Below are 24,736 nucleotides of genomic sequence, written 5' to 3'. Positions count from 1 at the left end.
GAATAAGATGGTGCTCTTATGTAATCTACACTACATAAGACCACCATCCTACTGATTTGCAATGTGAAGGTGGTTTGAAAATGGTTTATTTTTGATCTTTAGAGTAGGATTACTAGATTATCTAACCCTCAGCCATGGTACAAATAATAACTTCTTGTGCAATCATTTGAACTGTTCTATATACTGCTATTGGTCATTTTTGCTGATTTCTTTTCTGTTCCATACAAATTGTGGAATCGTAATTTATATGGAACAAACTCACCACAATGCTCACCATTCCATAAACTCACCACAAACATCAAAAGAACATGGTCACATGCTTCCTAACCATGCCCACAGCCAGCTGCTACTTCCAACAGCCATAAGCAAATTTTCAGTGTCTATAGTGCAAGATCCCTTAATAACTTCAGATGAAGAGAAGAAATATGTTTCTATCATGTCTGGTGGTAAGGCTTGATATATTGGCTATTCATAACTGTATTTTTTAAGGAACAAATACAACATAAACTAAATATTTATTACAATAAATACAATTAATATTTCATTGAAATCAAATTACCATCATCAGGGAACACAGTACAATATGATATGCACACATAGGCACTACAATGGGTAAATGAGGGTGAAGCATGGCATCTTATAGAGGTGAGCTAAAGCTAAATGTCAACCAAAGGTAAAGGTCCTAAATAGTGGCCCGTGAGTTAAAATGTTTGCTGAAGTTTGGAGGATGAATACTTCCCAAATTTGAGGTAGTTTCATGCACCCAAATTTGTTGAGGTTTGGGTGGTTTCTTAAAGCTGAGGCAGATTCTAGGAACAGTCTCTCGTATTTATAATTGCTTTGCTTTGCTGTGGTGAAGCTGAGTGCCTTCTTCCAGCATATCCTGTGGTGGGTGTCTAAAGGATAGTCAGCAGGTTTTTGAGTGGTCCTAGTATGATGGAACTGGATGGTCTTTGTGCTTCTGATGTTGGCTGTCTTGTCTGTTTTATCATAGCAGAACAGTTTACAACTGCAAGGAACCTGATAAACACCTTACAGGCCTAAGGACTGTGGCTGGTCTTTGATAGGGCAGATAGGAATGATAATTCAGATAGGTTTGATGTAGTCACTGTTCTGGAGGATGGAACAGATAATATTTTTTTGGATTTCATGGGATTGTTTAGCCATTGGTGGGTGTCTAAAGTGCTTAGAATGTGATCAAGTTCTGTAGTGAGAGCACTGTTTTCAGAACTAATTAATTTTTCCTTGTTATATAGGGTTTTAATAATCCAACAGAGAAGGGAGGTGCAGTGACTGTTGATGAATGTATCTACAAGTGTGTATTCGGGTTTTCAGTAAATGGAAAATGCTGGATTCTATCAGTCTGTGTGTAATCGAAATGTAGGATGAAGAAGATTGTTATCATTTTTTTTTTTCCTTTTCTGAGGTAAACTGGAGCCTAGGATTTTTTAGATGTGTTAAAAATGTAAAAATGTATGAAGCATTCATGCCATATAGCCAAATGGAGAACACATCATCTACATAGCATGACCAAACAATAGGTCTATGTGAATCTCCATGAAGTAGTTAGCCAGTGGAGGCGAAAGTAGAGCCCATGGCTGTCCCTCTGTTTGTTTATAGAATTTTCATTGTCAAACAAAATGGCAGAGTTCATGGTCAACTAAAAAAAAAAAAAAAGTGTCTTTAAGTGACACTGGAGAAAAGAAAGAGAGGAGATGTCAAAATCAACCATTATGTCAGTGTGTTGGAGTGTCAGGTTTTTTATATTAGCTATAAAGTGGGCTGAGTTTTTATGTGAAAGGATGTATATTGGGAAACACTTTGGCTAATTTGTATATGAGTCAATCAATGCCATCTGCAGTTGGGTGTAATAGCATTTTGTAGATTTTTTGTAGCCCTGATATATATCTAGTCCCCCCCCCTCCAGATATATATCTGGAGGGGGGGACCAGAATTGTATGGTTTTAGTTTATTGGTAACGTCAACAACCAGGCAGTGACTTTTTTAAGGAGCCTGTGAAGAGTTCTGATTTGTGTACTGGTTGGGTCAGAATCTAAAGGAAGAAACTGTAGGTTGAGCAATCTTTATGCAAAGGGGCAACTTTAAATGTGTTAGTGGCATTCCCATAATTACAAAAAGCATTTTTGTAATTGCTATTTTATTGATGTTCTCCATTTCCAGTAGTGCTTCATATTCCTTATGGGAGAGGTTCCTTGTTTTTTTTTTTGGCAGTTTTGCTTTGTTAGTGGATTGGCTACATCCAGTCTGATACTGTTAGCAATATGGATAGAAACACTGAGCATCCCTCATTCAATCTGAATCATAATTTCTTCTGTAGGAATTTTTGTAAACTGTCCTACTATGGCTAAACAGGACAGCCAACATCAGAATCACAAAACAGGAGAGGTCTGTTTACAGCCACTCAGAACTTGCTAACCATGCTTTGGATCATAGGATATGTTAAAAAAAGACCACTACTCCACTGCAGCAAATAGAAGTATGAGAGACTGTTCCTGGAATCTTCCTCAGCCTTAAGAAACTACCAACACCTCCACAAATTTGACTGAATAAAACTGCCCCAAATTTGGGATGTACTTATCCTCCAAACTTCAGCATAACAACATCAAAGCTAAGAACATCAATTTTAGCAAACAAAGGGTCACTATTTAGGACTTTACGCTCACCATTAATTGCCATGTTTCAGCCTCATTTACCCAGTGTAGTGCCTGCATGCACATATTATATTGTACTATGTTCCCTGATGATGACAATTTGACTTTGCTGAAATATCAGAAATATTAATTAAAGTTATTGTAATTAATATTTAATGTATGTTGCAATTTCCTTAAAAATGAGTTATATTTCTGTCATATTTCTTCTCCTGTATCTATTCCTCAAACTTTGAAGACATTCCTTTAATCTGTTCTCAACCAACTGGGGAAACAATTCATCATTTCATCCATCCTCTTTAAAATAATGGACTCACAGAAGTCCAGAAGTGGTCCTATCAAAATCTTGTCAAGTGGGAGTATCATGTCCTTTTTTTTAAATTAAGTTACTGGTCTCTCTATCTAGACAATCCCTGATATTAATAATATATAAGTTCAACAACAATGGCCCAAGCACAGAACTATGTGGTACACCACTGGTCATTCTTCTTCTCTTAGACATAGCACTTCCATTAATCACTTTCTAATACTTGTAGTTATCCAATCTCCTAATCATGTCATCGATATATTTTACATACCCATCCTTCTAAATAGACTTCTCATAGTACCCATTTATAAACATGGAAATAAAACAATGTGAGAATCATCATCAATTTCCTGATAGATACTCTCAAAGGGTGTTCAGGCTACTAAGACACCACATGAACGTTTACATTATTAATCATGGTATCAAACACCTGTTTTGCTAACCTTTCCTCTCACATTCTATTTAGATGACCACCTAGCTAAGATTAGGCTCTGCTCACACATTCTTGAATGCAAACAATGTCAAGTTCCTTCCTAATGTCTTCATTTTTAATATGGTTCTGCCATTGATTCCATCTGTTCACTTTAGAATATGGTCTTTGATCGAGTGCTTTTAATGTCTAACACAACTCTCAGATCCATAACCTAAAATCGGTTTTAACACCATCTTATACTTTCACCTTATACTTTTCTTATACTGCTAGTTTAGTGTTTGGGCTAATTTCTCTCTTATTCCATATAAATGATGTATGGCTCCCAAACATCACATGTTTGTATTGCTTATTCTGCTGTTTATTTCCAAATTTAATTTGACATTACTAAAAACTGTGTCTAAATAGCTGAAATATTTTACTTGTTCTATAGGCTCTCCATTTAGAATGTAACTGAAGTTTTCTATGTTCCCACCTATTTTCATAGTTTTAGTCTTTTTATTTCTGATTTTCATTTGTTACAGCTGTTTTTCAAATTAGTTAAAGAATCCTCTAGAACTGCCATAAATGTGTTTAGGAGTACAACATTATCTGAATAAAGCAAAGAGCTGACTTTCATATCTCTAATTCTAATCTAAGGCTAATGCCACTTTCTTTCATAATGTGATCCATATAGATGATGAATAAGAGCAAAGATAATGTATATCCTTGTCTCACACTTGGTTTTACATCAAGCAGTCTTCCTGTATTTCCTTCAATGCTAACTCCTGACTAATAACTTAAATATAGACTATGTAGAATGTACCCCATACAATGGTAGTATTTTGAAAAGCTTTTCTCTGGGCACCCTGTCATATACCTTTTACAGATCTACAAAATTTAAGTACAAATCGTTGTCATAATTCTACAATTTATCAACTATTTGTCTTAAAGTGAAAGTCTGGTCCTGACAACCTCTATTTGGTCTGAACCAGCATGTTCTTCTCAAAGTTTCTTTTCAACAAATTTTCTCAACCTCTTTTCAAGTATGCTTGCATAAATCATACAAGGAACATTTAGTAGAGAAATACCTCAGTAATTCCCATATTCAGCTTTATTCCCTTTTTTTTTTTTTACATGAGAACTATGAGAGAGCTCTACTCCAATCATCTGGAATTTGACCTTCTGACCAGGCACTCTGAATTATGTAGTGCCACCACTGCAAAACTTTCATACCTCCATATTTAAGCATCCTTGGTCAGATATTATCTACTCCAGCTGCCTTTCCACAAATGTGGAAAGGCAGCTGGAAAGACAGTTCATTTAACAGTCTTTCAAAGTAATTACTCCAGACATCTAGGATATTCTTATCTTTAATTTTTCTGTTATTACCTTTATTATCATTAATTTCTTTTACAATACTCTTTCCTCCATTCTAAGCTTTTCCAATAGCCTCCAGAATCCTTTGCCACCTTCCTGACATTTATCTTCTATATTCTGACCAACAACCTATAGCGTTTGTTTAGCTACTCTTGAGTCTGCGGTTAGCTGAGTGGCTATGTGCTTCGCAACCATATACCTGGGAAAGGAGTGTCCTGGGTTCGATTCTTGTCGCTGACATGAGGAGCTAAAGGATCTTTCTCAGACATAGACAAGTTAGCTGGTCTTGGTCATGGACAGCAGTGTCGCTGACATGAGGAGCTAAAGGATCTTTCTCAGACATAGACAAGTTAGCCGGTCTTGGTCATGGACAGCAGAGTTTTTCTTCCAAGTTTATCTGGGGTTTTTCCTCCTGCAAGTAGACAAACCGGCACCATGAACACACACGTATTACAGTCAGGAATACTTAAGACCCAGCCATAGGCCTGATTCATCAGCTATGGCAGTCCTAAGCCTGGATAAAATTAGGGGGGGGGGGGAATTGAGATGCTGCCGTACTTCCCTGTAAAAGGGACCTCACGGCCATTATATCATCATAGGCTAAATTAATAAGCTACTCTTGCACATAGCTTAGCTCTTACAGTTTTCTTTGTATTCTTTTAGGGTATCTGCCAACTTATTTGCTAACAACTTTTGGTATGCTTTCTTTGTTTCCTGGACTGCTTCTTTAACTTCTTGTTTCAACCATGGCATTCTTCTTTTTCCATCCTTGCAGACAACTTCACCACATACCTCACAAACTGAATCAATCAATATTTTCTTCAGAGTATGCCACTGAGACTCCATGTAGTTGTTTTTGAACTGCTTCATTCTTTCGTCAATAATATTTGAATAATTGAGTCTACAATTTAACTGCCAGCCTGGTTGCCCTAGTGGTTAGCGTATCTGCTCTCCAGCCAAAAGGCTGCAGGTTCGAATCCTGCCATGGCATGGATGTTTATGATTATCTGTGGAAATACCAGTGGTGGTCGGCGGTAGATGCCGTTGGTGTAATTGCGGTCATTTATTAATGGAATGGTGGAGACAGAGTTGTAGAGCAGGTGCCCTGCCTCAATGAGTCCTTGGACTCCCTGAAGGTGTCAAATAATAATAATAATAATAATTAACTGTAAAAGTTGCTCAACTTTAATTATTTTCAAAACTTTTTTACATAATGTTCTTTTAAATGTAATATTAATTTTTATTCTACTTAAAACTAAGTGATGTCACTTCCAATTTCAAATCCTCTGTACGCTCTTGTATAATGAATCAGCATGAAATTATCACTATCCACAATAACACAGTCACTGAGGCTTTTCTTATTTCTTGTGTCTTCTCTCCACATGAACTCATACACAACTTTATGCTGGAACATGATGTTAATAATGACAAGTCCATACACTGAGCAGAAATCCAACAGATGCTTACCATTATCATTATTATTATTGCCCTTTTCTCCATTTTCCCACAAAAGTTCCGTAATACTGGTGCGATTCACTTTTTACTCTGTTGTTTAGATCTCCAGCAAGTACTACTTTTTCCATTTTCTTCATGTCAGCCACCTGCTCTAATGACTCGAAAAATTCCTCCATCTGTTCCTTAGGAGAACCTTCTGTTTGCTATATGCACTAATAGCTTTTGTTGTCCATTTCCCCATTTTGAAGTTTGTCCACATAACTCTACTCGAAACTACCTTCTAATCAAAACGTTTATCTTCATGATTGGTGTTGAATGCTATCGCTACTCCTTCCTTTTCTTGATCATTATTGGTCGAATATAACATCCTATACTTATTAGAGTAGAACCCTTCTGAGATGAGTATTTGAACTCCTTGGAAGTGTCCTGTAATAATAATAATAATAATAATAATAATAATAATAATAAAATGCCTCTTTATTTTACCTTTTTTGTTTTTTAGTGATGCCAATTATGCACACATGGTACTTTTTCAGTCCTACAAGCTTGATTTCATTCCATTAATACTCCTTATATTGATGGTTCCTATCTTCAGTTCTTTTGATTTAGGTTTGTTCTTCTTCTTCTAGATGTTGAGCTCTAGTCTATTCCAGTAGCTTATTTTTCACTGCTCACCCTAGTTGCCTGATGAAAAAAGTGACGGGGGGGGGGGCTTGTTTAACAGAGCAATGCTCCAGCCAGAATGAAATCTCATCAGCCAATAGAGAGTAGAGTTTGGTCGGCTAAGTCGCAAATTGCCAACGTTCTTCATTCGTTCAGTATGGGGTGCACCTTGTGAAGGTGATGATTGGACATTAGGTCAGAAGTCCCGGTCAGTTCTCTACATTCCTTAAAGGTGATGTAGAGATTTCCCCCACCCCCCAGTTATTTGGCTTTCTGACCATTATGTGACTCACAATATGAGAATTACAGAATTACATGGAAATTTCTCTACTGAATGTTCCTTTTTCCAAATATTATTATTATTATTATTCAGGACTCCATACAGTCAAGAGACTCATTGTGGGAGGACCTTCTTATGAAACACAAAGTCTATCATACCACCCTTTGAGTTCATTAACCGTTCTTGTCTCACCACTCTATCAGGCAATGCATTCCAAGTTCCACCACCCTCCACGCAAAGAAACCACTTCTCACCCTCTAGCTCACAGCTTCCTTTCGTACTTTTCAGGGATGGCTCCTTGTCATTGCTCCTTTCTACTGCTCCATCAAGTGAAAGAACTCCCCAGTGTTCACCCTGTAACTGCCTCTCAACAGTTTAAAAGTCTTGATCATATCACCTCTCCTTCTTCTTCTTCTTCTATCCACCAAACTCTGCAGTCCACACCCCCTCAGCTGATTCTCATAATTAACATTGTTCAGTCCTGAAACCATCTTTGTTATCTGCCTCTGCACCCTCTCCACAGTTAATTTATCCCCTTTGAATACTGGGGACCAAATTTAAGAACAATAGTCTAAGTGTGGTCTGATCAGTGTCTCATACAACAGAATGATAACTCTTCTATCTCTTCAAATATCTCTTCAATTTACATTTTGCTGCATTAAACCGACATCCCCATTCATTTGCACATCTGTCTAGTTTATTCAAATCCATTTGCAGGGCTGCCACATTTGTACTATTACTAATAACCCTTCTCAGCTTCACATCATCTGCAAACAACTGAATATCCTCTTACAATCCATTGACAATGTCATTGATATAAAGGTTAAACAATATAGGTCACAGTACTGAGCCCTGTGGAACCCCACTTGTAATCTTCTGCTTCCTTGATATTGCCCCACCATACACAACTCTCTGATACCTATCAGACAGCCAATCCTGAATCCATTTGACTAACCCAACATCTAAACCTATGTGCTGTAACTTAAATATCAGCTTATCATGTGGCACCCTGTCAAATGCCTTTGCAAAATTCAAAAAATGGCAGTGTATGCCTTTCCCTCATCAACTGCTTTTGTCATTTTATTATAAAAGGCAATCATATTACTTAAGCAAGAGTGCCCCTTAAAACAAATCCTTGTTGATTCTCACAGATAACAATACCCTCATCTGCCCAATGCTGTATATAGTCCCTCACTAATTTCTCCAAGACCATAACAATTACTAATGACACACAAACTGGCTTATAATAATTAGACATTGCAGTCTGCTACCACCCTTATGCAATGACACTATCTTACCTTCCTTCCATTCCTTGGGTAACTTTCCTGTAGCCAGACTTTCATTGGAAACTAAGTCAAAGTTTCCAATGAAACTTTGGAAGGACCTAGTTTCCAATGAAACTAGGTCCTTCCAAAGGTCAAAGGATCAGTTCTTAAGCACATTCTCTCAAAACCCATGGTGAAATACCATCCAGTCCCACTGCTTTACTGACATCCAGAATACTCAGTATTTGGAACACATACTCCCCTTGCACTTCTAAACTGCCCTACCCCAATAGTATTAAAACCTTCTTCTCCAGGATGAAATACCCCAATAAAGTGCTCATTGAAAGCCTTCACTATGTCCTCTGCATCAGTCGCTTTATTCCCATTTTTATCCCACAATGTCATTCTTCCATAATCATTTCTCCTCCTACTGGCCACATAGCTAAAAATTCCCTAGGATTTTCTTTGGATCTTAGGGCCAATCTCCTCTCATATTCCAGTTTTGCCTTCCTCACCATACTAGCCACTCTCCTGCCCTGAGTTTTATATTCTTCATGAATCTGTTCTCCACCTCTCTTCTTATATCTCTTCCATAATCTCTTTTTCACCTGCAGTTCCTGTTTCATATTGTTTGTCATCCACTTTACACCAAATTGTGTCCACTTCTTCACTCGTGGAATACAGCTTACTATTGCTGCTATCAAATATTCCTTCACAATTTCCAAAGCACTAATGATATCCTGGCCTTCCAATTCCTCCCTCCATGAAACTTCCCCAAGTTGATGTCTAAGATTATTATAATCACCTGCCTTATAATTCCACATATGTTCCCATCTCTTTGATACTCCTGCATGTCTATTCATCTTCCAAGTCAAAACCACATGGTCACTCTCTCCAACTGGGGAGAGAGATGTCATCTCAATTATTATCAGCTCTTCTGATGCTATGACCAAATCCAAAATTCTTGAACCTCTTGTTCCCTCTATTACATGTTGCCTAAGACATCTGTCCCTCAAGAATTCCAGAAATTCCATCCCCTTATTACTACACACATTTTCCTCTTCCCAGCTTTTACTGCTGTAGTTAAAATCTCCCATAACAATCATTTTTCTTGCACTTGCCAAGCTCAACTGCCTAAACATCTCCTGCTACCCACCCTCTGTATTCCTTGGTTTGTAGCAACATCACACTGAATATCCTGTCTTGCCTACCTCTACCTCACACCATATGCTTTCAAAACCATTAGTGTCACTGCCTTCCAAAGCCTCCACTCTTATAGAACATGTCATTACTTATCATAAGCAGTACTCCACCACCACACTTTCCCTCCCATCCTGCCGAAAAATGCTGTACCCTGCTACTTCTATTCCTGTTACTATATCATCTTCCATCAGTATACATGCATAAATCTTTAAGATTTATGCAAGTATTCTTGCGAAAAGAAAAAAATTGTGTAAGGGAAAGCTTGGAGCAGAGCAAGTGGATTCAGGCTAAACAGAGGTTATCAAGATCAAATATTCACTTCAAAACTAATAGTGGAGTAGTCATAGGAATATAACAGGAATCTGTATTTAGTTTTGTATATCTGGAAAAGGCATATGACAAGCTGTCAAGTGAAAAGCTGTTCAAAACACTACAGTCATATAGCATAAATGGGACATTATATCAACCAATTCTTAGTCTATATTTGAGCTTTAAGTCAGAAGTTAGAATTGAAGGAGTTATATGATGATTTGATGTTAAATCAGAGGTGAGACAAAGATGTATATTGTTATTCATCATCTATATGGATTACATTATGAAGGAAAGTGATATTAGACCTGATATCAAAATTTGTAATTTTAATCTCAGCTCTTTACTTTATACAGATGATGTTCTATTTCTAAATAAATCCAGTACAGATTTCCTGACTAAATTGAATAACTGCTGTGATAAATTTGGTATGAAAATCAGCAATAAAAAGGCAAAGACAATTAAAAAAAAAAAAAAGAAGAAGAAATACTGAAAACATCAGCTGCATTCTGAATTGGAGAACATCTATAGTATAAGTAAAACATTTTATCTATTTCCGCACAAATTTTTTAGTGAAGATGGCAAATTAAATATGGAATTTGGTGGTAGACAGAGAGTTATAGTTTAGAGGACATATTGCTATGATTGTTAAGGTAGCCCATTAAATTACTTGGATATTGAAGAACACATTAACAAGTAGAGATAAGGAAGTTGATATTCCTATTCATAAGGCCTTGATATGTCTACATCTGGATTACTGTGCTCAAATTTGGTCCCCCTGGCTTGGGTAAGAGGAAGCTGTGGAGAAGATTCAAATGCGAGGAACCAAGATGGTGAGTGGTATGTGCAGTGTTCCCAATAAAGATAGATTGAGGGTGTGTGCATGTAGGGTGGGGGGGGGGTTGTAGAAGTTGGTTGATAGGAGATAAAGAGGGATATGATAGAAACATTTAAGTTTCTGCACTTGGCCGTAAGGACCAGAAGAAGGAGTCATCCCTGGAAGTTGAATAAAGGTGTGGTTAGTAGGTGTCTCTGAGGACTAGATTTTTTGCTTGGAGAGTGGTGAATGAGTGGAATCGGTTGCCTGAGTCAGTTGTGAGTGCTTTATCTGTTAATGGATTCAAGGAGGGGTATGATAGACTGTGTGGATAGTTTGCGTCTCTCGCAATGAGGCTTCGGACTCTATGGAGGTGCCTGTACAACAACAACAACAACAACAACAATAATAATAATAATAATAATAAATAGACAGCAGAATTAGCAAAGCTGAATAAATTTATATGGAGTAACAGAGAGAGTAGTCAAAGCACTAAACTAGTTGTACACAAGACAATGTTCATTAACATATGAGTCTGAGAGCCAGGTTAGAAATAAAACACTTAATTAAAGACTGGATACTACAGATATGAGAGTCCAAAGAAAGTGAACAAATAACATAAATGGCAGTATCATATCAAAAATGAGGATATTAGGAAAGAACTTAATACTGTTAGTATTCAGGAATACGTTAGCAGAGCTGATCTCTGGTGGTATGGCCACTTAAAGAGAATGGGAGAGAATTAAAGAGAATTGGTCTTCCTCAGGGTCTTTTTCTGCCATCCTGATGAAGAACACTTATTTTGCTAACCTGGATGGCAGAAAAAGACCTTGAGGAAGACCAAGATCTAGGTGTATTGATACAGTAAGACATGTCCTAGAAGAGAGAAATATAAGATCTCATAATGTTGGAGTCTCGATAGATAATAGATTAATTTGGAGGAAAATTGTTAATAATAATAAGTTAGTGATGATGTAATTTTTTCATGTAGTACTATCATAATATCGTGTAGATCCCCTGAGGATACATATCAGGAATTTGTAGCTGATGATGATAATGATTCTCAGCCAATTTGCATATAGAATCCTGTCAAATGCTTTGGCAAAGTTCAGAAATATCAACCATTTTCTTACCCAACTCTATTATTACTTTATTATAACTCCAACCAATTTTAGAATAATTTTTAATTTATAAATTTAGAAGAATAGAAAAAGATAGAAATGGATAACTCTCTAGTAAAAAGTACAGATAAGTGCAGTATTAAGTGTAATGTTTCACTTCAGTAAGAAATTTATCTTAGTTTTTAACCACTGCAACAACAATAGATTGAGGTAAGTTTAGCCTGTGGCCTATCTCAGTGTTCAATACACCATCATCACTAAATTTAATCATTTTAATCTTAATATCTTAGCGACTCCGTAGCACAACTGGAAGTACGACAATGCTTTGCACCCTTCGATTGGAAAAGGCCTAAGTTCGATTCTCGTCATGACAGGAGGAATCTTTATGTGTGCTTTTTTCAAAATGAAGGTGAGTTAGCCGATCTCATACGGAGGTAGCAGGGTTTTTTCTCCCAGAAACTCAGTTTTTCATCCCGCATACAGACAAATCGGCCTTCAGGACACACACAATTTACAGACAAAAACTACTAGTGGTGGTGATGGGCAGTAAATGGCAGTGGTGTAGTGATGGTCATGGATGGAAGTGGTAGAGATGGTCTTGTAATGTAGGTGCCCTCCCTTGATGAGTCCTTGGACTCCTTGGAGGTGTTGCAATTAATTATTATAATAATTAATTCCATGTAATAGGTTTATACATCTTCCTCTTTTCACTGAAAGCAACTGTATCCTTACTTTAATTTTTATCAACAACATTAGCATTTTATTAGCAACAGTAAAATAAAATAAGTTGTAAACAACTTTATAGTCAATTTTCAGTTCTGTGTTTTGCTGTAAAAGGAAACACACACACACACACAGAGATGCAGCAAGCAACAACTTGTAAACAATATATGAAAATTGTGCATGATTTAATTCATAGCAACATCTCCTTCTTTATCTACAACTATTCCACAGAAACTGTCAGGTTGGATCAGGTGGGTCAAATCTCTCCATTTCTTTTTATGTATTCCCAAATTCTTCCTTCATGAACACTATTCCACTTCAGGTTTATTTTTTCTAGATTCTATCTTATCTAGTCTTTTCACCTTTTTTTTGTGTCCTCCTCTCAAATTTTGTTTCAGATATTCTTGGTATTTTAAATTCATTCTCAATTTGTGTCCAAACACTTTAAGCAAGAGTTCACAAGCATTTCTCCAACACTTTCTAGTCTTAACCATTCCTAATGTCCACATTTCTTATTCTACCTTTCCTTGTTTTTTTGCCAACATTGTTCTTAAAACTTTCATTTCCATTGCTTTCATGGCAGCATCACATCATTAAAACTATTGTGTGAGTGAATGCTGCATTGTGTAAATAGGCAATGGCCATAATTGAAAACCATCATATGAATGGATCATCAAAAAGCAAAACATCATAAGGTGGATCATGGAATGAAGAGATCAAAAGTCATGCACTATATTGATCATATTGACCTTCAGGTTTCAGTCCCATCAATATAGTACATGGTCTTCTATCTCTTCAATAATTCTGAGTTCATGGTTAGCTTTTTTTTCATAATGAAAATGATAAAGAAAGGCAGAGATAAAAATTGTCAGTGTCCTTTCTGCTGAAATGTACTTCTGCATACAGAATAAATGTAAGTCATACAAGTGATAATCAAATATATTATTTTAAAGATTTACAAACATATTCATATAGATATATGGATTAGAGTTTAGAAATTATGGTTGAAATTGTCTTCTGTTTGTCCTTTACAATTTCTATAATGCAACATTTCTTTTTGCAATTTCTGCTGACTGCAGTTTCAATGTACTTCTGAAGCTGCTGTAGAATTTTAAATTTGCTATTATATATGTGATATTTCAAAAACATCAGAAAAGAAATAAGTACAAGATCCAACAACCATAATGGAGATATTTTTGCTAATGATTTAATTGCCAAAGAAAGTGTTCTTTGTTCTTCTTGCTGTATGAGAAGTAATCCCAACTTGCTAAAACCAGGCCTCGGCAATTTCTTTTTAGTAAACATTTCAACCAATTGATTGTAATTTTACATTATATATGGGAAATCACTTTCTTGGAAGAATGTACGAAGCATGCACTAACCTGATATTGCTACCCCAAACTCATTATTTTGATGTGATAGTCATAAAGTGAAACCAAGTCTCTTTAGTTCAGAACATATTTCCAGAAAATTTCTAAATTTTCTGGAGATATGTTCTGAAATTTAAAAATTTTCTATCACTGATAATGGAAAGTAGAAAACATATGAGACTTGAAATCACAGATGGAGAGTGAATGATGGGTAACTGTTTTTGTATACATATATTTTCAGAATGCAATTTACAAATTTTTTATTTCCAAGTAATATAAGAAATATCAGATTGCTGGACTAATTTTCTGAAAAATTTTCTTGGACTTCTCGGCAACTTATCATTAACACTTTCTGTTCTTAAAGAAACAGTTTATTGCTTTGTTTTTTGTGGGCAACAGGGCTAAATACTCAAACTTATTTATGACACTTTTTTAATCACTAAACCTGATAGTACTGTAACATTAAGCAATTCAGAACATAATGCTTGCCTTGTTTTGTGTAACTTGTAATTTAATGCTCAACAATTAATACACTCGCTCAGCTTACACATGGTGAAAACATGAAGTAAGCTGATGGAGAAAGGAATTGTGCATTTGGATGGTGGTGCTATCTGATATGTGCCTTTATGTATGATCTATATTTATCTTGATGTTCAACAGTTATGGTATACAGAAGGTTCAGAACACCAAAATATCAGAATTACAAATGGAATATAAAAACGAAGAACTGTAGCGCAAAATTAATAGAAGAAAAAGCAAAGAGGAACATCAATACAGATCACTGAGCTATAGAGAAGTCACTTTTCATGCATGGCATTAAAAGAGGGGGGAAGAAGGCAACAAATTATTGCTCAAAGTTGAGCAAAAGCATGATAAGCAACAAAAGAATAGGTAGACATTTTTCATGAAGAATGGTGAGTCAGTGTTAGTTAGGATGATGAATATACAGTGATTTAATGAATTTAGGGGGATATATTTAAAGTAAACATCTTCCTAAAGCAGGTCTTGGGAACCTTACAGACATCCAGTAACAGCAGTAAATTAAGACAACCTGTTATTCTTATCACAAACATGGTTTTAGTTCATTTATTTAAAATCTTTGGAATTCTTAAATTTGTATATGTCCTAACTGTTTATATTTGAATATAATTAAAATCCACTTACCTCAGATATAATAATTAATTTTCCATAGGCCAATGAGCTTAAAAGATGAATCACATGGCATAATGTTAAAGTAAGAGTCCCATCATCCTGGAATATATAGAAGTATATTTCATAATTCTTACTATATTTTATAAATTTTTATTATTGTACTAATAACAATGTTATTAGTACAATATTATTTTTTACTCTTCTTGTTTTCTCATTCACTCCTTCCAAATTCTCATATCTTAATAATAATAATAAAAAAAGAAATAATTTCAGTATGAATATTCCTCATTATAGTTACCAAGTATTATAATAAAATTATTTATGTATACCTAAAAGCATGAATAATTTATTAACTTTCAATTAACTAAAGATATTTATTTCATTATAAGTGAAAGTGTGAGAGGAACAAGAGTAGGTGTAAGAGAATGGTGCATCAGAGAGCAAGGGGGAGAGAGAGAGACAGAGAGGAAGGTGAGAACATGGGAGAGACAGGGGAAGAGAGGAAATTGCAGAAAGTTGAAAGAGTGTAGAAGCAAGGGATAGAGAGATGAAAGGAAGAAGGGAGAGTGCAAGAGAAACAAGAGAGAGATTGGAAGTCATAAGAGTCAGGGATGCAGGTGAGAGAAGGTGAGATATGTGGATCTGTTTGGAATGTTATGTATAGAGATTCAATGATTCAGGGCATGCAGAGTAGAGTATATCAGAGAAGTGCTTACCTGGTGGAATAACAGAGAGTGTGGCAATGGCAGTGAAGAGGAGGTGAAAGTGTAGAGGAGATTGTCAGAATGAATGTCAGGAGACTGCTTGGAAAGATAAAGGAGAATAGTGTGACAGGAAGGGTGGTCAGTGTGTTGCCTAGGTATGATTGTGGTGAAATGAGGCGGAGAGCAAGGATTATGAATGATATTCTGGCTGAAATGTGTGAGGAGATGGGAGTACAGTTTGTTAATGTGTGGAATGAGTTTGAGGGACGAAGTGAGCTGTATGGGAGCGATGGACTGCATTTGAGTGGTTATGGTGTGAGTCGCTTGGAGAGACTGCTGCTGGAAGGTAGAGAAGTGAATAGAGAGAATGAATCAGATCGAGAGGGGAGTGATGTGGAAGAGCAGGAGAGTAAGACAGGAGAGATTGAAGGAGTGGAAATGAATGTGGAAGTGAGTGGTATGAGTATAGATAATGAGAGAATGGGTGTGCAAGAGGAACAGGGAAACGGGGAGGCTCAGGGTGGACAGGGATACACAGCGTGAGAAAGGTGGATGCTCCAAGAGGAGGTGAGAGAATGTGTAGGCAGGAAAGTAATGGGATGATCAGGGATCAAAAGGAAACAGATGGAATTGCAAAGGGTTCTAAAATGAAGAAGCAGAAAGGGAAATGGCCCCAGTCCAGCATGGAGAGATCACATCGAGTGAGTGGTATCAGTGGAACTAGCTGTAGATCCAGAAATGAGTTGTTGTGTTTGTATACCAATGCTAGAAGTATAAGAAACAAGGCGGATGAAATGGTTGCACTAATTGCGTCTGTGCACCCAGAGATTGTCGGAATAAGTGAGACATGGTTAGATGAGGATGACATCCTGACAGGAATAGAGATGGAAAGGTATGATGTGTTTCGTGAGGATAGAAGGGGTAAAAAGGGAGGGGGAGTGCTATTGATGATAGAGAAAGAGTTATGTCCATACAAGGTAGAGATGCAAGGGGGAAATGGGGCCAGTGGTTTTGAGGCAGTATGGTGTGAGATAGAGGTGAATAGATTCAAATACTTGGTGGGATGTTGTTATAGACCTGGTAATGTGGATGGTGGTGATAGTGAAATGTATAGTCAAATAAGCCAAGCAAATAAGAAAAGGATGATCATTATGGGTGATTTTAATTATGGCAATATAGATTGGAATGAAGAGATAGCAACTGGAAGTAAAGAAAATGAGTTTCTTGAGTTTTTGAGGGATAACTACCTCAGACAGTATGTAACAGAGGGCACAAGAGGATTAAGGGTCTTGGATTTGGTCATCTCATCGGAGGATGTAATTATCAATGAGGTATCAAATCATCCACCAATTGGCGAAAGTGACCATGAGGTGATTACTTGGGTGGTTGCCAGCGGTGCAAGGACCCCTGTGAAAAAAGGGTATATGTGGAACTACAAGGGGGGTGATTATGAAGAGCTCAGGAGACAGCTTGCAGGTGTAGCATGGAATGAGGAGTTAGCTGGAAAAGAGATCAATGCAGCTTGGGGGATTTTCAAAAAATATTTAGTGGATGCAATGTCTAAATGTATACCACGGGTGAGAAGGTTAAATAAGTTAGGTGTGAGATGGATGAATAAAGAGATTAAGCATGCAATACAGAGAAAAAGGGCATTGTGGAGGCAGCATAAGAGAAGTGGAAGTAACCAATTTCATGAGTTCTACAAAGACCAGGCAAGGAGAGTGACTTGGTTGGTGAGAGTAGCTAAAGAGAGGTATGAACAGCAGTTAGCTAATGAAGCTAAAAAGAATCCTAGGGAGTTCTTTCGATATGTAGCCAGCAAAAGAAAGAATGATTATGGAAGGATGACATTGATTGGAGGAAATGGTATAAAGACAGCTGTTGCAGAATGTGTGGTGGAGATACTTAATGAGCAGTTCATAAAGATCTTTCAATCTTGTGAATGTGACTTCATGGAGAGATTAAGAGCAGTTGATGATGGGGAGGAGAGACTGACTGTAAGTGAGCAAGAGGTGTTTGGGGAGTTGAGTAAACTAGATGTAAATAAGGCTGTGGGACTTGATAATATATCACCGCGTATTCTGAAGGAATGTGCCAGAGAGTTGACACCTGCCTTGACATATTTTTTTAATACGAGTCTTGCACTTGGTCAAGTCCCTAAAGAGTGGAAGGAGGGCAAGATTGTGCCACTTCATAAAGGAGGTGATCGAACTCAAGCATCAAACTATAGGCCTATCTGTGTGTCAGGTGTTGTGGTTAAGTTGTTGGAGAAGCTTGTGAGAACTAGGATCCAGAGTTGGGTTGACAACAATGGTATAATCTTTGATGGACAGCATGGATTTGCTAAAGGGAGGTCGTGTTTTAGTAATCTACTTACTTATTACAATAAAGTGACTGCTTCCTTGGACAGAGGAGAAGGATACACAGTAATATACTTGGATTTCGCAAAAGCTTTTGATAGAGTGCCTCATGATAAGTTGACAGTCAAACTAGAGCAGATGGGGTTGGATATTAGATTAGTGCATTGGATTGGAGACTGGCTATCTGATAGGTATCAACAAGTTGTGTATGGGGGTGCAATATCCAGGAAAAGGAAAGTCACTAGTGGAGTGCCTCAGGGATCTGTTTTAGGGCCATTACTATTTAACTTGTATATTAATGATATTGGCGAAGATTTGGATGGAGATATTCAGTTGTTTGCAGATGATGCAAAGTTGGGACGAACCATAAAGAGTAGTGAAGATGTTGTGGCCTTGCAAGAAGACTTGAATAAATTGAGTGATTGGGCAAGCAAATGGGGATGTGAGTTCAATGTTGCAAAATGTAAGGTTTTAAAATTTGGAAAACAAAGATGGGATGCAGAATTTATGCTTGGTGAAAATATATTGTTGGAAGTAGAGGAAATAAGAGATCTGGGAGTGATAGTGGATAAGGATCTAAAATTTAGGGGTCACATCGCCAAAATTGTGAAGACAACACAAAGACTTCTGGGAATGATGAGGAGGACACTGACATGTAGAAGTAGGGAGATTCTTGTTCCATTGTATAAGGCTTTGATTAGGCCACACATGGACTATTGTGCCCAGATTTGGTCACCTGGTTTTCAGAAGGATGAAGAGATGTTGGAAAGGGTCCAAAGGCGACTGACTAAGGTAGTTTCTGACCTCTGGAATGTCGAGTATGAGGAAAGATTGAAAAGATGTAATTTGCAGAGACTAGTGGAGAGAAGGAAGAGGGGAGATATGATAGAGACCTACAAGTTGGTAAGGGGTTGCTATAGGATCAATGGTGGAGAAGTTCTACAGCGAATAGTGGGAGATCAGGGGAGAACCAGAGGTCATCCCTGGAAACTGTATAAAGAGGGTGTGAGTAGGGGAGTGAGAGGCAGGTTTTTTTCGTGCAGAGTTGTGAATGATTGGAATGCCTTGCCTGAGAGTGTGGTGTCTGCAGGGAGTTTGAATGTGTTTAAGACCCGGTATGATGAGATGTGTGTGAGATAAAAGGACCTCCTAGATGAGTCTTTGACTCCATGAGGTCTTGTTTAATAATAATAATAATAATAATAATTATAGTAATGGTTGGGATGAATAATCTGAGAGGTAGTGTGAATTGTGTAGCAAAAGATTTGAGAGCAGCAAAAATGTGTCCGAGGAAAGATAGTGAGTGTGTAGCCCCAGTATGATAATGCAGAGTGAAGGAGAAGAGCAGTAATGGCAAATCAGGTGATAGTGATAATGTGCAGTAAAAGAGGTCTGGAATGTGTAGATGCATGGAGTACATTTGAGGATAGAAGAGAGTTTTATGCGAGAGATGGATTACATTTCAATGCAGAAGGGTGTAGGCATTCGGAGAGACTGTAGTTTTTTGGACAAGTGAGTGTGTCAGGACAGGGAAACTAGAAATGCCCAGGTGGAATGTTGCAGGGATGGTGGCCTCATGTGGGGATAGTTGCTTGAGAAATGAGGGCATTACAGAGCTAGGTGGAGTATGAAGAGAGTAATAATGGCTATAAGAATACTGGTAATACATGGATTTTTCTGTATACAAATGCCAGGAGCATTAGGAATAAAGGGAATGAGTTTGTGGCATTGATTGACTCAGTCTCTCCAAAGGTTGTTAGTATTAGTGAAACTTAATTGGCTGAAGAGGATGTTCTAACAGGGATAGAAATTGAAGGATATAGCATATTCAACAGGATAGGGAAGGTAAATATGGTGGTGGAGTGTTATTCATGATAAGAGTTGAATTGTGTGATCTCAGGGTAGAGAATCTCAGTGGAAATAACACCAATGGCTTTGAGAGTATATGGTGTGAGACAGATGTTTATAAGACAAGATATGTAGTGGGATGTTGCTACAGACCAGGGAATATAGATGATGATGAGGGTAGAGGAGACAGCATGCAGTAATAAGGGAACTGAATTTTTGAATTTCTTGAGGGACAACTGTCTTAGGCAGCATGTGGTGGAGGGAACACAAGGATCAAGAGTTTTAGATTTGGTCAGAGCATCACAGGATCTGATTGTCACAGATGACATACTTGCTTCCCCATTGGTGAGAGTGACCATGTAGTCCTGACTTGGAGAATGAATAGGCATGTGGAGGTGTCAAAACAGAAAGAATTTATGTTAAATTATAAGGAAGGCAACTATCATAGACTCAGAAACCAGCTTGAAGTAGCACAATGGGTGAAAGAATTTGAAGGAGGAGGGGTCATTAGTGCATGGGAGATACCTAAGAAAAAATTGTTGATGGCAATGACAGATTGTATACCTTGAGTGAAGAAGATAAAGCAATTTGGAGTCAAATGGATGACAAAAGGAATAAAAGGGGAATTGGAAAAAAAAAAAAGAGATTATGGAAGACATAAAGAGAGAGGTGATGTGCAGTTGCATGAGGAATAGAAGTTCAGGCTAGGAAAGTGTGACTAGTATTGTAAGGAGAGAAAAATTAGAATATGAGAGGAGACTGGCACTGCATTCCAACAAGAATCCCAAGGAGTTTTTCACTATGTGGCAAGTAGAAGGTAAAATGATAGTGGATGGATTGCCTTGCTGAGTAGAGATGGGAATCGGGTGACCAAAGCAGTTGACATCGAGTTAATGATCACTTTATTAGGTGTTCCATTCAGGTACAAACAAATTGATTTTTAAGTTGCATCATATGGGTTTGGATATCAGGTTATGGATTGGATTAGTGATTAGCTCTCTGATAGATATCATAGAATTGTATATGGGGGGGTGGGCATATCAGGGTGTAGGAAGGTTACAAGTGGAGTTCCACAGGATTCAGTCCTGGAACCATTGCTATTCGATCTTTATGTCAATAATATTATCATAGGACTTCAGGGAGATGTTCAGCTGTTTGAGATGATGTGAAGCTTGGGAGGGTTATTAGTAATAGTGTTGATGATTTGGCTCTTCAAGAGGATTTGAATAAGATGGAAGGATGGACAAAGGCATGAGGATATCAGTTTAATGCAACTAAATGCAAGGTTTGAAATTTGGGATCCACAGATAGGATGCTTCAGACTCACTTGGTGCAGTTATACTGGAAAAAGTGGAGGAAGAAAGTGATCTTGGGTTCTGGGATCTTGTGATCCTGAGGATATATTGCAAAGGTTGTGAAGACATCTCAGAGAATTGCTGCAATGTTAAGCAACAATTCTCTGAGTGAATTGCTGGTCCCATCATATAAAGCTTTGATCAGTCCATGTCTGGATTTTTGTGCTCAGATCTGATCACTGGGAGTTGAAGTAACCTTCGAGAGGGTGCAGATATAGATAACAAAAATTACCAGGACTGTACAATGTTGATCGTGAGGATAGACTGAAGGATGCAGACTGCAGAGTTTGGTGGATAGAAGGCAAGGGGGGGGGGGGGATATGATCGAGACATTTAAGCTGTTGAAAGATTATTATCATATTAACACTAGGAGTTTTCATATGGTAGAATGAGAAAAATAGCAAGGACAAGGGGGCATCCCTGGAAGTTGCAAAAGAAGGTGGTGAGTAAAAGGGTAAGAAGTAAGTTTTTTGTATGGAGAGTGGTAGAAGCATGGAATGCATTGCCTGAGAGCATGGTGAATGTGCAGACTGTTGATGAGTTTAAGAAGTGATATGATAGATAATAACCCTATGATGAATCTTGTGATTCCATGGAGGTCAGGAAAATAATAAATAAATTAATTAATTAATAAATAATAATAATGGGAATAGACTATTCAATCAGATACAGAATATGCTCCACTGTTGAGACTTAATAAAAGATGTATTCACAGCTGTTTAATAAAAAGTTAAGTTTTATTTTAACAGTTCAAAATGTTACTCAAAAAACATAAGAATACTATAATCTTTAATATCAAAGGCCAATATGAATTTAATGCAAATATTTTACATACATTTTTAGGAGTTTTAACATAGTGCAATAAAGTGTGCAATTTGGGAAAAATGTGGTATGAATTTGAAGGCCGGAACAATTTCGCTAAGCATCTAACATTAACTAGTTCAGTGAGCAAGAGTAGAAGTGAAGAGTTCAGTTGGAATTGAACCAGAATTATAATGAGCATGTGAGAGAAAAAGAAAGTGTGCTGAGTACGGGTGTACATACTAGATTTTTTTGCTTAAAGAGTGGTGAATGAGTGAAATGAATTATTAGAATTAGTTGTGAGTGCCTGGATTTTTGAATGAGTTTAAGTAGAAGTATGATAGATGCTATGTATATAAAGGTTAGTTTTGGTCTCCTGTGAAGAGTCTTCTGACTCCATGGAGATACCATTATAATAATAATAATAATAATAATAATAATAATAATTGGCTTTGTGTATTTCACTGGTATCAGATGAGCATGGAAATAACTCAGAGTTTTCAAAAATCTTTTTTTTTAAACAATATTTAAGATTTTTAAGCTAAGTCATAGAACTCTGTTTGTGGTGTGAAAATTTCAAAATATTTCTTTAATAATATAGCATCATACTTTATAATATCAACCATCCCACTTTCTCTTAAAAAACATGACATTATTTAAGGATGATTCCTATTTTAAAAGACAAAAAAATTACCTTGTCAGAGTCTCTTGTATTGTCCCACATACCACTTGTTTCCATTACTACTACTTGTGGATTAAACTAAGTACAGAGGAAAAAGAAGAATTACAAAAAATATTTTAAAAAAATGACTTATGTATAAATATACTGCATGCAATGATCGCAGTTTATCATATTGCTGGCTTCCAATAACAGGTTAAGCAAATAGATTTTTTAAAAAATGCAACAATGCATACTAAAATTAATTTTAAACTTTTATTTGTATAAGTTTTCTGTTTCTAAAAAAAAAATCATTTGGGTGATTTAATTTAAATTATCTTAATTTCTTAGTTTTGAAGTTAAACTGAACACTTGTATCATTTTTCTCCATTATGGCTAGATAAAATTTATACAATATCAGGCTTTCTATAAGAAAATTACTATTGTAGTAGTGACAAAATAGACTGTTCTGTAAAACAGTTTAGGTAAAAAAAAACATAAGGATATAAAATTTCTACAACAATTATTTAGAATTAATTAGAGCAGCAAAATGCATGGAGCAATAATTCTTATAAATGGCTTTAATATGTCAGCAAAAAATTTCTGCACAATATTTGATCAAAGATAAAGTCTTGTGACTGTTTTTTTTTCCCCATTGTAAAAGTTGTTTTTGTATACATCAAAATATTTTGGATGAGGATGTGCAAAAAAAGTACAAAGAAAGAATTGGACATTTGAAAAAGAGAACAGTATAACTAAAAGCAAACAAAAGGTGAAAGTGTTTTTGGTGAAATGAAGAAAATACAGAATGAAGCTGACATTTGAAGAAGCAAATGACTCTATGTATATGTGTATGTGTGTATGTGTGTGTGTGTGTGTGAGAGAGAGAGATTATTATTTATATGGGCACTCCATGGTGTCAAAAGACTCATTGTGGAAGACCCACTCTATTTATTAACACAATATCTATCATACATCTCCTTAAACCTATTCACTGTTGGGGTGCTCATAACCATCGCTTGCAGCCCATTCCACTCATTCACCACTTTCTAAGAAAAGAACTTAGTCTGCACATCCTTACTAACCATACTTTTAGACAGCTTCCAAGTATGACCTCTTTGTTTTCTCACTACTCCCCATGTATTGAAAAATTTCTTCTGTGTCAATCTTATATTATCCCTTTAGTAACTTATAAGTTTCTATCATAGCCCTTCTCCTCCATCTGTGAACTAAACTCTGCAACCCACACCTCCTCAATCTATCCTCATAGGGAACATTCCACTGACCTGTCACCAGCTTGGTCACTCATCTCTGAATCCTCTCTATAACTTCCTGATCACCAAGAAACATAGGTGACCAAATCTGTGCACAGTATTCAACATGTGGCTAAATCATAGCCTTAGAATCATAGAAAGAGGAATAATGACCTCCCTATCTTTACTTGTCAATGTGCTTTTCAATATCCAAGTAACCCTCTGAGCTATATTGCCAACTCTTTCAATATGTCCTCTGAATTTCAAATCTCTATCCACCATCATTCCAGATCTCTAGCCTCATCAATTTCCTGTAAACTAGTACCATCAATATGATATGATGTGTGCAATCTTTTCATCCCAAAGTGCATTACCTTACATATTTTACAATGTCAAATTGATAATCATTGTCCTTTGCCTACACTGCCAATTTATTTAAATCATCCCATAAGATATCTACATCACCTTTATCAACTATTACCCCCCCCCCCAGTTTTGCATCATCGGCAAACAACTGAATGTCTCCCTTCAAATCTTCTGCTATATCATGAATATACAAATTAAAGAGTAATGGCCCTAGTACAGAACCCTGGGGCACCCTACTAATCACCTCATTAGTCTTCATTCTACTCCA

General features: G+C 36.8%; 1 protein-coding gene across 3 annotated transcripts in view; it reads right to left on the bottom strand.

The window, feature by feature from the left end:
- LOC150098116 (polyamine deacetylase HDAC10-like) overlaps positions 1–24,736 on the bottom strand; it is a 420,755-nt gene that overhangs the window by 65,198 nt on the left and 330,821 nt on the right. For all 3 annotated transcript variants that reach the window (XM_090406206.1, XM_090406205.1, XM_090406204.1), the window contains 2 exons: positions 22,886–22,951; positions 15,136–15,222 (listed from right to left, as the gene is read on the bottom strand). In XM_090406206.1, the coding sequence (XP_090262332.1) occupies positions 15,136–15,222; positions 22,886–22,951 (153 nt within the window). The remainder of the gene's footprint in view (positions 1–15,135; positions 15,223–22,885; positions 22,952–24,736) is intronic.

Source organism: Typopeltis vanoorti, chromosome 16, assembly GCF_054136105.1.
Source record: "Typopeltis vanoorti isolate ZY-2024b chromosome 16, IOZ_Tvanoo_1.0, whole genome shotgun sequence".
In the NCBI taxonomy this organism is placed as follows: Eukaryota; Metazoa; Arthropoda; class Arachnida; order Uropygi; family Thelyphonidae; genus Typopeltis; species Typopeltis vanoorti.
The sequence above is the reverse complement of the archived record's forward strand: the minus strand, read 5'-3'. Positions and strand labels throughout refer to the sequence as shown.